The sequence below is a fragment of the Manis pentadactyla genome, chromosome 12 (genome assembly GCF_030020395.1).
Source record: "Manis pentadactyla isolate mManPen7 chromosome 12, mManPen7.hap1, whole genome shotgun sequence".
Classification (NCBI taxonomy): Eukaryota; Metazoa; Chordata; class Mammalia; order Pholidota; family Manidae; genus Manis; species Manis pentadactyla.
The window spans coordinates 6,761,241-6,775,514 of record NC_080030.1 but is presented as its reverse complement, the minus strand read 5'-3'; the positions used below and the strand labels follow the sequence as shown (position 1 = coordinate 6,775,514).

Genomic DNA, 14,274 nt, shown 5'->3' with positions numbered 1-14,274 from the left:
CTGTGTCTCAGTTTGGCATGAACACTGTTCCAGGCACAGGGAACAGCATGTGCAAAGGTCCTGAGGTGGGAATAAGCTTGGCATGTTCAGTGAAGAGCAAGGAGGCCAGTGTGGTGGGAACACAGGCAGAGCAAGGGAGAGAGAAGAGGGAGGGGAGATTGAGGACATCAGCAGCGTCTCCACCAGGGAGCGTCTTGAAGAAAACTGATTTTTAAAAAATTATGGTAAATTTAATGCACATAAAATTTACCATCAGAACCACTTTTCAGTGTCCAGTTTGGTAGTGTTGAATTTATTTGCATTGCTGAATCTGCAGAACTTGCAAAACTGAAACTCTGTCCCCATTAAACAGTAACCCTGCACCCCTACCCCCTGCCATTTCTCTTTATGTCTGGATGTTGGAACCACCATTCTTCTGTGTCTCTATGAATCTGCCTACTCTGAGTGGCTCATATAAGTGAAATTATACAGTATGTGTCATTGTGCACCTGGCTTCTTTCATTTAGCACATTGTCCTCGGGGTGCGTCCATGTTGTAGCAGGTATCAGGATTCCCTCCCCTTTTTAATGCTGATACTGTTCCCGTGTGGTTAGATCATGTATGGTTTATCCGTCCATCAGGACTTTGGTGCTTACACGGAGCAGGCCATGTGCTGGGTGCTGGGGATTCAGTACGTCAAAGTGAGCTGGGCCGTTCCACTCCCTGGCCTCATGGCAGCCACCATCAGTAGGGAACAGGGACATGGAATACATGCTGTCATCGAGGGTGACCAGGGCTGGGATGGAGGAACCACAGGATACTCTAGGGGCCAGAAGAAGCCCCTGTGCCAGCCTAGAAGGGTTCTAGAAGGAAGAAGAAGCATCTAAGTTGAGATACGAAGGGGGCCTGGGAAGTTACTCGGGTAAGGGGAGAAGGGGAGAGACTTGCAGACAGAAGTCATTGCGTGTGCAAAGCTCCAGAGGTGACAGAGTGTGGCCAGGTGGGGAAACTGCAGATGGCCCAACAGGCTGCCACAGAGAACAGGATGATGGGACACATCCAATGGCCCATTAATCAAGTGGACTGCACCCTGCAAGTCACCTTCTCCTTCCCCAGGTCTGTGAAGAACGGCGCCAGTACAGGGGTGGACATCCTCTGTGCCTACCTGCGGCCCCCCAGCAGCCCGGGGCTGCCCACCAAGAGGGTATTCCATGAGCTGAGCTGGCAGACCCGTGGCATCACCCGGTTGGGCCCCTATTCCCTGGACAAGGACAGCCTTTACCTCAATGGTGAGCAGCTCTTAGCCCGCCTCACTGGGGCCCTGCCCTGGCCTCCGAAGGGTCTCCATTTTCCAGTTAGTTCTCAGGGGAAAACTTGAGACCGACTCAGGTATGGGCCTCAGCTCCATGCTGACCCCCACAGCCATCCTGCCAGGCTGGTCCTGGGTGACACCTGTTTTACAGATGAAGAAACTGATGTTCTGAGAGGCTCAGTAATTTGCCCATGTGGGTGTGGCTGAGGGTGGTGGAGCCGGGCATGATCCCTAATTGTCAGTATCCAGTGCCCTGGGCCACGCTACACATTTAATTCACAGAAGAGTCTTTCCAGGGGATTCTTGGGCTAAGCGAATCCCCTTCTTGATCTCCTGTCCACTTCCTTCTTGCCCTTGACCAGCAATGGGCTTCTCTCCTGAATGGGGCCTCTAAGCCAGGAAGGGACGGAGGCCCCCTGAACGTCTAAGGGCTCCAAGCTTCCAACATGCTGCACATCGGCTTAGAATCCAGGAAGGGACATTTAAGAGGGGTGACTCTCATTTGGGGTTTGGGGAGGCAAGGCGTGGCCATGGTGAGGTTGATTGGGGTAACTCACCATCCCTCGTCTCTGCCCCCAACCTGAGAATGGTGTTTTGTACCATTGCCCCATCGGTTGGGCAGGGAGACGTTCTCAGCCTTTGATCCCCATTTTAGCAAAGAGGAAAATGGAAATACAAGGATGGGAAGGGACCTGCCCGCATCCAGATTTGTGGCCAGTCTGGGTCTTGATGTTCTGAGTCCACATTTGTTCCTTTTGCCTCGACCCCTGGATGGATCAGTTTAGGATTTCCCCCCTTGTAAACCGCGCAACTGATTCCCTTCATGTGTTCATTCATTCGGCATTTTCCAAGCAACTACCACAAGCCAGGCCTTGTGCCCGGCCTCAGGGACAGAGATAGACTACGTGTGTCACCTGTCCTGCTATACACGCCAGTGGAGCAGAGATCTTCGTTTGGTGCTCTGTTCCCCAAGCCATGGACCTTGGCACATAGAAAACCCTCAAGAAATAGGCACTGGCTGGAGATCCAGCCAGGAGGGAGGGTAGAAGGGAAGACGGTGGGTGGATGGAGACCTACGCGAACATAAATGTGATGATGCCTCTGTTGGCGGCACAGATAGGTCGGCAGGGAAGGGTCGTTTTGAACTGAAAGACCAAGAAAGCCTTTAGAGTGGAGAAAACATTTGCGTCTGATCCTAGAAGATGCCTGCATGCTCACCTGGTGCACAGAGAGAAAGGCACCCCGCAGGAGCCCCGGGGGGACAGAGGCACGGAATAGCTGGGGTGGTTCTGCACCTCCCCTGATGGGTGACTCTTTGTCTCCAGGTTATAACGAACGTGGTCCCGATGAGCCTCCTACCAGTATGTATGTTTGCCTCCAGGGCCCATTTCAGCCCCCACAGGTCTTGGGCCAAACTCTTCTCCCTGACAAGGGGGGCTTGCCTCCCAAGTGGGGCCAGTAGAGAATAAACACGAGGAACAAAAGCTGGGGAGGTGGATAGGAGCGCAGAAGGCAGGACAAAGAATGCTGAGTCCTCAGCCTCTCCGGACCTGCAGCCGCAGTATCGGCCTTCTGAATCTGCCGCCCCTCTCTGGGCTGGAGGGACACACTTGAGCAAGCATTCCCTGGAGAAATAAGGGGTGGGGTCGGGTCATGACCTTGCAGTCCGTGTCTCCTGAACACAGAATCCCCCGCGGGGCCCTGAGGGTGGCCTCGGTGGTGAGCTGCAGACTCCAGCGGCTACGTGATTTGGCTAACTTTTCCCCTGCGCTCATCCCGTGGCCCGTTCATCTATCTTTGACCCGTCCATTCTTGCATCCTCCCAGGTGCCCCTTCTCTCAGACGCTATCTGTCTATCCGTCCACCTGTCCTTCCTCCCTTCCCGCCAGCCCGCCAGCCTGCTTTCCTTCCTTCTGTCCAGCCATCCTTCCTTCCACCCATCTGTCCACCCACCTTCCCACCCACCCTTCTGCTTATTCACCTCTTGGTCCTTCTTCCCTCTGTGCCCCCTTCCACCTCCCACCTTTGTTCCTGTGCGTATTCCTGCCTCCTCTCTGACCATCTGTCCACCCTTCCTTCCAGCCATTCGCCTGTTCCGCCCCCTTCCTCTTTCCATCCATCTCTCCAGCTTCTCTTCCTTGTCTTTATTCTTCTCACTTTCCCTCTGACCCTCCATGTGTGCATTCTTCCTCTCCGTCCATCTGTCCGTCCTCTGTGTCCGCCCTCTCTCTCTCTCGGGCACATTTCATACACAGACTCGCTCCCCCCTTGGCTCATTCTCATTATGGAGGGGCTCTGAGTGTGTGTCCTGGGACAGCGACTGCTGGGGCCTGCGTGTGCCTGGGGAGGGGGCTCCTCCCACTCTGCGGGGGGCCATGGCCCCCCTGATGGCTGTCCTTCCCTCAGCCCCCAGCCTGGCCACCACATCCCTGCCTACTTCATCACCACCTCTGCAGCCAGAAGCCACCACAGGTACCTGGGGTCTCTTTTCCTCCCCAAGAAAAGATTTCCAACCCTACCAGCCAAGGGTCACCCTGGAGTCGGGAAGCCAGGGTGTGAAATTCTGGTTTCAGGGCAGTTGTGCCAATCACAACAATGATACCAACCCCCCCCCAATCCAGTGCCTGCCTCACGGAGCCCCCCAGTCTTGTGAAATTAACAGACAAATACAACACAGTGTGAGATGCTTTGGGGAGAGGCTCCTGGCATAATTTGGAGAGGAGGGGCTTTCTGGGGAAAGTCTTACCTGAACTGAGTCTCTAAGAATGAGGAGTCATCCAGGCCAATAGGGGATGAAGAGGCAACGCCGTGAGCAAAGCCTCCGTAGGCAGAAGCAGCCTCGCATATGGGGAGAATGGAGAGGAATTTCACTCGCCTGAAGCTCAGAGCTTAGCAGGGGCTGGATAAGCCAAGTTGAAAGGTTGGCGGGAGCGATTGGAGAGGCGTTGAGTGCCAGGCCAAGAAGCACAGACTTAACACGGAGCTGTGAATGGCACTACGGTGAGGACCAGCGCAAGATTTTGAAGAAAATCCCCTCCAGGGTCCAGCAAAGAAAGCGTCCTTTAGACAGGGCGCCCAGGGAGTCTGCCAGGGCGCTGGTCCCAGTGGGAGAAGAGAAGACCCTAGCTGGGATGGGAGGACAGAGGGGACGTCTGTGAGGACCACCCGCACATGGCATTGGTGACCCTCGAAGGCGAGGCAGGAAGCGCTGATTGGGTTCGCTGTGTGGACTTGGTGGCCACATTGGTGGATGGCAGGTCCCTTGAAGAGAAGGCATCAGGCTTTAATGAGTGCAGGTCTCCGGTCAAGTCTCCGGCCAGCACTTGGTGACAGCCATCTCCCCCTGTCTTCGTACAGCTCTGGGGTACCACCCGAAGACCTTGACACTCAATTTCACCATCTCCAGCCCCCAGCATCCAACAGACGTGAGCAACAGCTCAGCCGCATTCAACAGCACCGAGAGGGCTCTGCGGGGCCTGGTGAGGATCTGGGCCCGGCCGTTCCTGGTGGGGTACATCCTTCCCGGCCCCTCCCCAACCCCTGTTCCTCCTCCCTCTTCCCCAGCTTGGAGCCTTGTTGCAGAAGAGCAGCCTGGGCCCCTTCTACTCAGGTTGTGGACCGATCTCCCTCAGGTAAGACCCTTTCCTGTGCATCGGCAGTGACCTCTCGGAGTGACTTTCCTCAGCCTCCCTGCTGACCTCCCGTTGCTCCTCCTCCTTCTGGGGCCCCACACCCGGAGGTTTTGGGACCTCTCTTTAGAAGTCCCGGCATCCCTCTGTCCCCAGGCCAGAGAAGGACAGTGCAGCCACTAGCGTGGAAGCCGTCTGCACCTACCGGCCTGACCCCATGGGCCATGGGCTGGACAGAGAGCGGCTGTACTGGGAGCTGAGCCAGCTGACCTACGGTGTCACCAGGCTGGGCCCCTACACCCTGGCCAGAGACAGCCTCTTCGTCGGCGGTCAGTGATCTTGCTGGACTCGGACTGACGGTGGTCGTTCTTGTCCCTGTTCTATTTTATTTACTCGTTAGCAAGTCAACCCAAGTTCTAGTTGGGGACACCGATCCCCAAATCTCCACGGGGAGAGTCTCTCCTGTTACTTCAGGTAAATAGCATGAAATTCTTTGACCAAATTAAGGCAACGAACTCCAGTTCAAAACCAGAATGTCTGACTCATGGCATCTATTGGTGCAGGAGTCCTGCTATGCCACGTTCCCCTTTGCCTTTGATTCTCACTCAGGGGTGATCTTGCCTCCCGGAAGACACCTGGCAGTGTTTGGAGACAGTTTTGATTGTTGCAGTGTGGGGAGAATACTACCCGCATCTAGTGGTTAGAGGCCAGGGATGTTGCTAATATCTTCAGTGCACAGGACACACCACCAAAAATCCTTTGGCCCCAAGGTGTCAGTAGTTCCAAGGATAAGAAACTCTGCTGTTTATGGTCCAATAGTTCCCAGATGGGCACCAGACCAACAGCTGTCACGCTGTATCACCATAACTTGTGTAATTATCCAACTCTACAAAATTAGGATCTATGTAGTGTGGCCCTGTCCTTAGTTCTTCATAGGTCAGTACCTCTTGGTACCCAATGAATGAGGGAATGAAGGAACAAATGAAAGATGAATATTTCAGCCCCCCATATTGGGGATCTGCTGCAGTTCACATTCATTCATTCAACAAACACATATGTGCGACCATGTGCTGGGTCCAGGGGTAGGAGACACACGTTCTGTCCCTGAAAAACTCACAATCATGTGAACTTTACATTACTTAACAACACAAAAAAGACAGAGACACTCTTATAAATGGAGCACCCTGGGAGCGCAAAGGAGGGGTGAGTCAAGGAGGGCTTCCCGGAAGAGGATATCATGTGCCCAGTACTGTGCTAGGCACTGGGACATGGCAAGAACAGATAGGTGCGTCCATGCTCTCCTAGACTCCATCTCACTGGGCTCCTGAGACATGAATAGGAGTTTTGCAGGAAAAGAAGAGGGTGAAAAAACATTTCAGGAAACATGCACTGCATAAGCTTCAGCAGAAAAGCTCAGCTCAGGAGATTCCCTATGAAATTCCAGTTTTCCCCACCTTGGGCTGGCTTTCCATTTGGAAGCCCCTGGCGTGTGAGCCTGATTTTGGCCGGTCCTGACAGTGGGAAGGGACCAGTGAGTGGCCATGACTCTATGCTAAAAGCTAAGAGTCTCCAACTCTCTTCTCCTCCTCTCGGCGGCTCCAGGCTACACACCCCAGGGCTCACCTGTCCTGAGAGAGTACCAGCTCAGTTTCCGCATCCTCAACCGGAACATCAGCAGCCCAGACCCCCAGTCCTCGGAGCGCACCGCCCTGCTGAGGGATGTCCAGGACAAGGTGGGGCCTCTCTCGCCCCCGCCCCGCCTCCCCTTGCCCCCCGGGTGGCCTCTCATTCCTCCGTCTGACTCACCTCCTGAGGGATGGCCTCAACACTCCACTCTACCTACATGTTCCGGGGCCTCTCCATTTCCCAAGGGGGTGCCCTGGCTGCCTGTCCATGTCCCAGATGGGCAGGCTGAGGCTCGGAAAGGGGCACGCTGTGTCTAAGGGTCTGTAGTAAGTTAGAAGCAGAGCCCGGATTTGAGCTCAGTTCTCCCTTGCTCCGAGGCCAGTGTTCGTGTATTGGCTCCCGTGGCCTCCTCCAGCTCCAAGCGACCGTCTCACCTGCTCCCCATGCCCTTTATGTTAGATCTTCAGACTCTACAGAGGCAGCCAGCTACAGGACGTGTTCCGTTCCTGCCTGGTGACCGACGTGACGTAAGTGGAGGCTGGAAGTGTTGGCTTAGCTGGTGGCTTGTGGCTCTGAGCTCCCACGGCACAGTCTTTGAACTGGAAGTCACGGACACTGTGCCATCCTCTGCCACGTCCTTGTCCTACCATCTCTTTCCGTAGGTCTTCTGGGGGTGGGTGGGGAAAGGATTAACCTCCGAGGGCCACCAACACCCACCATCCACCTCTCTGTCCTCATTTGGACACTTACAACACGAATCAGCACAATAATAACACTTTCCAAGGCCAGGTTTTGCACTGAATGCTTTCCCGCTGACCTTCTTGCGGAAGTCACACACAGCCCCTGTGAGGTGGGTCGTGATCATCCCTCCTGTTCAGATGGGGAGACTGAGGCCCAGAGAAGTGCCGTGAACAGCCTGAAAGCCCAGGAGGCCTGGCACCCAGGTCACCATCTCTCACCTCTTGCTGCTGCGTCTTCAGCTCTGCCAAGTAGGAACTTGGGAACACCGCCGGTGCTGCGTGCTGGCTGAGTCCCGGTGGTCTCTATCCCTAGGATGGGCTCCATGTCAGTCACCGTCAAAGCACTGTTCTCCTCCAGTCCGGACCCCAGAGTGGTGAAGCAAGTCTTTCTAGACAAGACCTTGAATTCCTCATTCCATTGGCTGGCTGCCACCTACCAGCTGACAGACGTGCGTGTGACAGGTGCGAGGTGGGGCGGCTGGTGTCTCGGCTCCACGCAGTGGTGGGTCCGCGTGGTAGGCTGGGGCTTCTCAGTAGCAGTGGAATGGATGGAGGTGTAGGAGGAAAGGGGGGTTCTTTCTGGAGGCCTGTGTGATGACCCGTGGCCACACAGCACCTGCCCCCAGGAGAATGATTATTTGACATGTAAAGCTTTCCAGCCCCACAGAAAGGGGATCCTGAGTTGCTTTCTTAGGCCCTCCAGTTATGAAGTCACGCATGGATTGATTGACAGATTGATTCACTCATTCATTCATTCAACAAATACTTCATGAATGGCCTTGATGATACATGGGGATAATTGCTAGAATAAGAGGACTTGAGCCTGTGGGAACCCCCTAAGAGGGACACACAGCCTGTCTTGGAAAGTTTTGTGTAGGAAGTGATGAATAAACTGAGGCCTGATGGAGAACAAGACCTAGCCAGTGGGTAGAGTTAGGGAATTGTCTCACGAGTGTTCATCCCCTAGAAGATAGAAAGAACACGGTGTCCTGGGGAAAGCCGTGAGGTTTGGTGCCGCAGGAACTCACATGTTGGCGTGGCAGAGTGGACCATTGAGGTTGAAGATGCAGGCGGGTGCTTTCTTGGGTGCTGGAATGGTTAGTGGAGGAACAGGACACACTCGAGTCCTGCCTCGGGAAGCATCCCGAGGGCTGTGCGGAGACTGGCTTGGGAGGGAGAAGAAGAGGAGGGGAGGGAGACACATGGAGACACGCTCAGGGCTGGCTGAGTTCCCACCGTCTGTGTCCCTGGGGCTCCATGGTGGTGAGCAAAGGATGCACACTGGGGCGGCTGGCACCCACACTTGCCAACCGTGCCCCAGAGGGGCCCAGTGTCCTCCCAGTGCCATCTTTCCTGCTTGGTGGAGAGTTGGAGGCATGAACAGAAGGACAGATGCAAGGTGAATAGGCAGATGAAGGGTCTTCAGTAGCCCACCCGTAAAACCCAGCTCAGGTTATGTTGCCAGGAATAAGGAGACTGGATGGATGGAATAACTTCTTTATTCCCCTCTTCCGTGGGTGGGACTCTGATACTTTCTTTTCATGACAGAATTGGAGCCATCCGTTCATCTACCAACAGAAAAACCAACAAGCAGCCCCAGCCCCCAGCACTTCCAGCTGAATTTCACTGTCACCAACCTGCCCTATTCCCAGGACCTGGCCCAGCCAGGCTCCACCCAGTACCAGCAGAACAAGGGAAGCATCGAGGCTGCGGTGAGAATGGGGTTAATGCCCGCACTGTTTCCGTAGAGAGGCCGACTCATGGACACGGGGTAGTCAGAGGGTGACTTTTCATAACAATTTGAGAAGGCAAGTTCTTTTTTCCATTTTACAAATTAAGAAACAGGCACACAGAGGTTCAGTAGCTAGCCCAGGGTCATGTACCTAAATCGCGCTCTGGGAAGGGATGTCCTTTGGTACACCTACCTGGGCTAGTGTTCGCTGAGATAAGAAACCATAAATAGATGGGCAGGTGCTGTCAGTGGTGAAAAGTTCTGTGACGCACTGGTGCCTGGGATTCTGACCACAGAAACGTTGCCCTGTCTTTCAGCTCAACCAGCTCTTCCAAAACAGCAGCATTAAAACTTATTTTTCTGACTGTGAAGTTTCAGCATTCAGGTGAGTTCCAACACAGGACGTAATCCCTCTAGAGATGTCTGCTGCCCTATGGTATAGCCACAGAGTGGTGCCGCCATCCTAACATCTGTCTAATGGTGGAATATTTGCATCACACCAAAAAGAAACCCTGTCCCCACAAGTGGACACTCCTGTCCCTCGCCTCTGGCCCCAGCAAACAATAATCTACTTTTTGTCTCTATGGATGTGCCTATTCTGGACATTTCATTGTACCAGAATCATGCATTAGGTGGTCTTTTGTGGCTGACTTCTTTCACTGAGTGTAATGTTTGCAAGATCCATGCATGTTGTAGCATGTGTCAGGACTCCATTCCTTTTCATGACTGAGTAATATTCTACTGTATGAACGGACCACTTTTCATTTATCCATTCATCCATTGATGGATATTGGGTTGTCTCTGCTTTTTGTCTATTATGAATAATATTTCTATGATCATTCCTAGGTATGAACTTGTGTTTCAGTTTTATAGGGTATATACATATGCATGGTACTGTAGGATAATTATGAATACTCTGTTAACTTTGGAGGAACTACAGAACTGTTTTTCACAGAGGCTTTTACGTTTACCCATTTACATTTTCACTTCACACCGTTTGCATTTCAAGCAATGTAGGAGGTTTGCAAATTATCCAAATGCTCACTGACAATTGTTATTGTCCTTTTTTTCACTATAGCTATCCTAGTGGATGTGAAGCGGTGTCTCACTCTGTTTTTGATTTGCATTTTCACAATGATTGGTGATGTTGAGCATTTTGCCATGTATTTCTTGGCCATGTGTATATCATCTTTGCAGAATTGTGTACTCAAGTCTTTTGCCCAATTCTAATTTGAATTTATTTCTTTTTCTTGTTGAATTATAATAGCTGTTTATGTATCCTGGATACTAGAACCTCATCAGATATGTTATTTTACAAATATTTTCTCCCATTTGGCAAATTGCCTTTTCATTGGGGGGAGCTCCAAACACATGATGACTGGCAGCCTGCACATTTTCCTAATTAACCATGGTTTCAAGACTGTTGGTTTTCAAAGTTACTGAGGATATTGAGAGAACAGGATTGAATAATGCAAGTTATCATGCCACAAAGCATGCTCCCTTTACCAAGATTCAACTGTTTTTTTTTTCTTAACTAAATGATTCTCAGACTGTTGCAAGTCTTCAGCTAATGTCTAGATTCTGAAAAAGTTGATTTTGACCATTTTTGCCACTACTCTCAATGCTTTTGTGGATTCTTGCACGTCCTTACTCCAAACATTTCAAAGTGTTCTCCCCGTGGCTGTTTGTTTATAAATGAATTAACTTAAATAAAATGAGACTTACAGTTCCTCACCCACAGTTGCCACATTTCAAGTGCTCAGGAACAACATGAGGCTGATAATGACCTCATTGCACAGAGCCGACACCCATGTATACATCACTGCAGAAAGTTCTCTTGGACGTGACCTAGAAGCAGGGAATCCAGGATTGGGGTAGAATTCTAGCTGTGCTTGTTCATCCCTTGTGTCCCTCCAGGCCTGTCCCCTCTACCAGCCACACTGGGGTGGGCTCCCTGTGTACATTCTCCCCACTGGCTCGGAGGCTGGACAGAGTTGCCATCTATGAGGAATTCCTGTGGCTGACCCAGAATGGCAGCCGGCTGCGGAACTTCACCCTGGACAGGGACAGCATCCTCGTGGATGGTAAGGCTTCCTGGGCAGTGGGGCAGGAGTGGGGGCTCTAGCCTCCACACATGGAACCCGAAGGCCTGGGCATGCATCAGCACTGCACTTTCTCAGGCTGGCAGGAGGTGGCAGAGTCCCAGGCTTTACCAGCCATTGTGGAAGAGGAAAAGAACCCAACAGGCTCTAGGAGGCACTTGCCTTCTCTTAGATAGCTCTGTGACCTCAAACTGGTCACTTCCCCGCTGTGGACGTCCCTCTCTTACCTCTGTATTGAAAGCCACGTGGCCAGATGGCTCCACGCTGTGTGTGAACCAGCCTTGACAGGAGTGGGGGGTGGACCTGTTTTCTGATTCACAGGCTGTATAAAAACAGGCAATGGAACAGACTCAGCTCACAGGCTGTTGTTTGCCAAGTTCTGCTCTAGATCAGCACCACACAGTGATAGAAATGTTCTGTATAGTAGCTACACGTGATGTTTGAGTACTTGAAGTATGGCTACTGTGATCAGTTTGTATGGTTACTGATATTCAATGTTACTTAGTACCAGATTTTTTGTTTTATTTAATTAAAATTAATTTTAATTTAAGAAGGCACATGTGGCTGCTCCGTACTGGACAGCATGTCTATAAAGAGTTGGCATGGGGGGAGGTTGTGCAAGTGGGGAAACCTGCCACCCTCCCTCACAAGCCCAGTGGGTGCTGCGCATCCCTCTCGTGTGGTGTATGTTGTGGTTGGCAATAACATGAATGGGCCATTGAAAATTATAAATTATTGGATGAGAACTGGTCCATCCCTGGGAGTGGTGATCACAGACTTGCTGGAGGAAATTACATTGTAGGCAAACCCTGGGATATGAGTATAAACAACTCAGTACAGGAAAAGGGAGTGAATGTGTCTTTAGGCAGAGAAGAAAGCATGTAAGGGGGAATTTACAAGCTTAGAGAGATCCCACAGGCTTGCCAACTGGGGTGGTCCATTCTCCCCCCGATTCTGACCATCCTATGATGGTCCAGCCCGATTTCAGCCCTCCTTGCCCAGAGATATGGATATATGATTTATTACAGTCTTGCAGTGTTGTTATGGCCTTGGGTCATTTGGCAGTGTCCTTATTTCTCAGAGATGTAAGCTGAAAGGGGATGAACATTGTGATTTCTACTTTATTTCAGTGTAAATATGGGATCATGCAAGGATGGCAAATGTTAGTAGTTTATACACTGGAGGGAGTATTATTTTAATTGGATGCACTGTATATTGCTAAACCTAGATGAGTATGTTTGTAATACTGTTCTAGTATTCTGAGTGTTAGAAAAGTGTAATTAAAAATGGAAAACAAACAAACGAACGAAAAAAGAGTAAAACACACTCACGTGCATCTCCCCATTTCATTTTTCTCCCCAGGGTATTCTCCCAACAGGCATGAGGCCTTGTCTGAGAATTCTGGTAAGCCTCAAAGAAGCCCCGGCCCGGGATGGGGAGGAACAATCTCAGAGCTGTGCCTCCCCAAAGACAGCCATGTACACAGGGTCTTGGATGGTGAAAGTTGGCCAAGCCATGTCCAGGACTGCTGAGGCACAGTGGGGGGACAGCAGGAGCCCTGTGGGGTGACAGGAGGTGGCTCACGCCTGCCCTTGTCTCCCCAGACCTCCCCTTCTGGGCCATCATCCTCATCTGCTTGGCAGGACTCCTGGGATTCATCATGTGCCTCATCTGCTGTTTCCTGGTAAGCAAGGAATAGCTGCTTGTCTTCTGGCTCTTGGCCTTGTAAGAGTTCTTTATATACGATAAATACATGTCCTTTGCTGAGGATATGTTTTGTACATATTCCTCCCAGTCCATGTGTGGCTTGCGTTTTCCTTTTCTTAACATCAGTCAAGAGGGAAATGTAAGTGGAAAATGTCATGAAATACTGCACACAAGAGTGGCTAAAATTAAAAAGACTGGCTAAACAAGTCTTGACAAAGATACAGAGCAACTGGATTGCTCCTATAGTGCTGCTGAAAAATACCTTGCCTGTATCTTTAAAAGTTATATACACCTACCCAGCCATTTCACTGCTAGGAGTGTGAAATAAGAACATACGTGTCTGCAAAGACTTTACACAAAGGTCCATATTTGTAAAATAATGCAGAAGTCCTTCCACGGGGGAATGAATAAACAAACCATGGTCTAGTACCCCAGGGGAATACTCTTCGGCAATAAAAAGGACTGGGTTTTAATACATGCAACAATGTGTATAAATCTCAAAGTAATGATGCTGAGTGAAAAGAGCCAGATAAAAATGAATGTGTAGAAAATTCTGGAAAGTACAAGCTCATCTATAGGGATATAAAGGAAATCAGGGGTTGCCCGGGAATGGGGATGTGTTTGCCCACAGCAAGGAAGGAGGAATCAAAGGAACATGAGGATGCTGTTGGGGTGACGGGCATTCCTCATCTTGACTGTGGTGATGGTTCGAGATGTTCTAGTCAATGTAACATTGACTTGGAATATATGCCATTGTTTATATGTTGGTTATAACTGAAGCTACAGGGCATGTGGGACAGGGAGAGAAGACTGAAGGGGATATCAGAGAAAGTGGTGGAAAAACGGTGTTAATGGTGAGAGAGGACAAGAGACAGAAGTGAAACAGGGAAAGGGGAAAGGAAAAAAAAGCCTAAGAGAAAACCAAGTGGAAGAAAGTAAGCAAAAGACACAGGAAGCATTAGTCTCCAGCCTGGGCCACCTGCTGTCCTCCGTGCATGGACACCCTCATTCTCATGCTCTCACCCGGTCCTCCCAGGTCACCGTCTTCCTGCGGAAGAAGGAGGGAGATTACAAGGTTCAGCAGCAACGCCTGGGCTACTACCTGCCACACCTGGACTTCAGGTAGCTGCAGTGACCAGCTCAGTTGGAGGCCCCCTGCATCCTGCCAGGGTCCAGAGGAGCTCAGTTGGAACAGAAATAAACCACACTGATTGGACCCAGCCTCTGGCTCTTCTTGTTGCCTTCGTCCCTAACTGGCTCACAAGGACCAAGAGAAAAGGTTCCCTTCCCTGGTTAAGTCCTGAAGGCAATGGCGACATCTGTCTGTGGTTGCACACTATTTCATCCCTCAGGGACACGGGAGTTGGTGAGCCAGGCCCAGACACTGCCATCGCGTAACATACACCGCCCGGCTCCTGAGAGGTTTCCCTTGCTGGGAAGCCCAGGA

General features: G+C 51.2%; 1 protein-coding gene across 1 annotated transcript in view; it reads left to right on the top strand.

Annotated features, from left to right (window-relative positions):
• The window catches only part of LOC118909137 (mucin-16-like), a 43,653-nt gene extending 29,605 nt beyond the window's left edge, over positions 1-14,048 (top strand). Inside the window, exons 27-41 of the mRNA XM_057489548.1 lie at positions 1,096-1,268; positions 2,617-2,652; positions 3,698-3,763; positions 4,649-4,770; positions 4,856-4,923; positions 5,077-5,249; positions 6,523-6,653; positions 7,006-7,073; positions 7,600-7,748; positions 8,835-8,998; positions 9,336-9,403; positions 10,936-11,102; positions 12,483-12,524; positions 12,725-12,804; positions 13,864-14,048. Of these exons, the coding sequence (XP_057345531.1) occupies positions 1,096-1,268; positions 2,617-2,652; positions 3,698-3,763; positions 4,649-4,770; positions 4,856-4,923; positions 5,077-5,249; positions 6,523-6,653; positions 7,006-7,073; positions 7,600-7,748; positions 8,835-8,998; positions 9,336-9,403; positions 10,936-11,102; positions 12,483-12,524; positions 12,725-12,804; positions 13,864-13,953 (1,597 nt within the window). The 3' untranslated portion in view covers positions 13,954-14,048. The remainder of the gene's footprint in view (positions 1-1,095; positions 1,269-2,616; positions 2,653-3,697; positions 3,764-4,648; positions 4,771-4,855; positions 4,924-5,076; positions 5,250-6,522; positions 6,654-7,005; positions 7,074-7,599; positions 7,749-8,834; positions 8,999-9,335; positions 9,404-10,935; positions 11,103-12,482; positions 12,525-12,724; positions 12,805-13,863) is intronic.
• Positions 14,049-14,274: the final 226 nt, after the last annotated feature.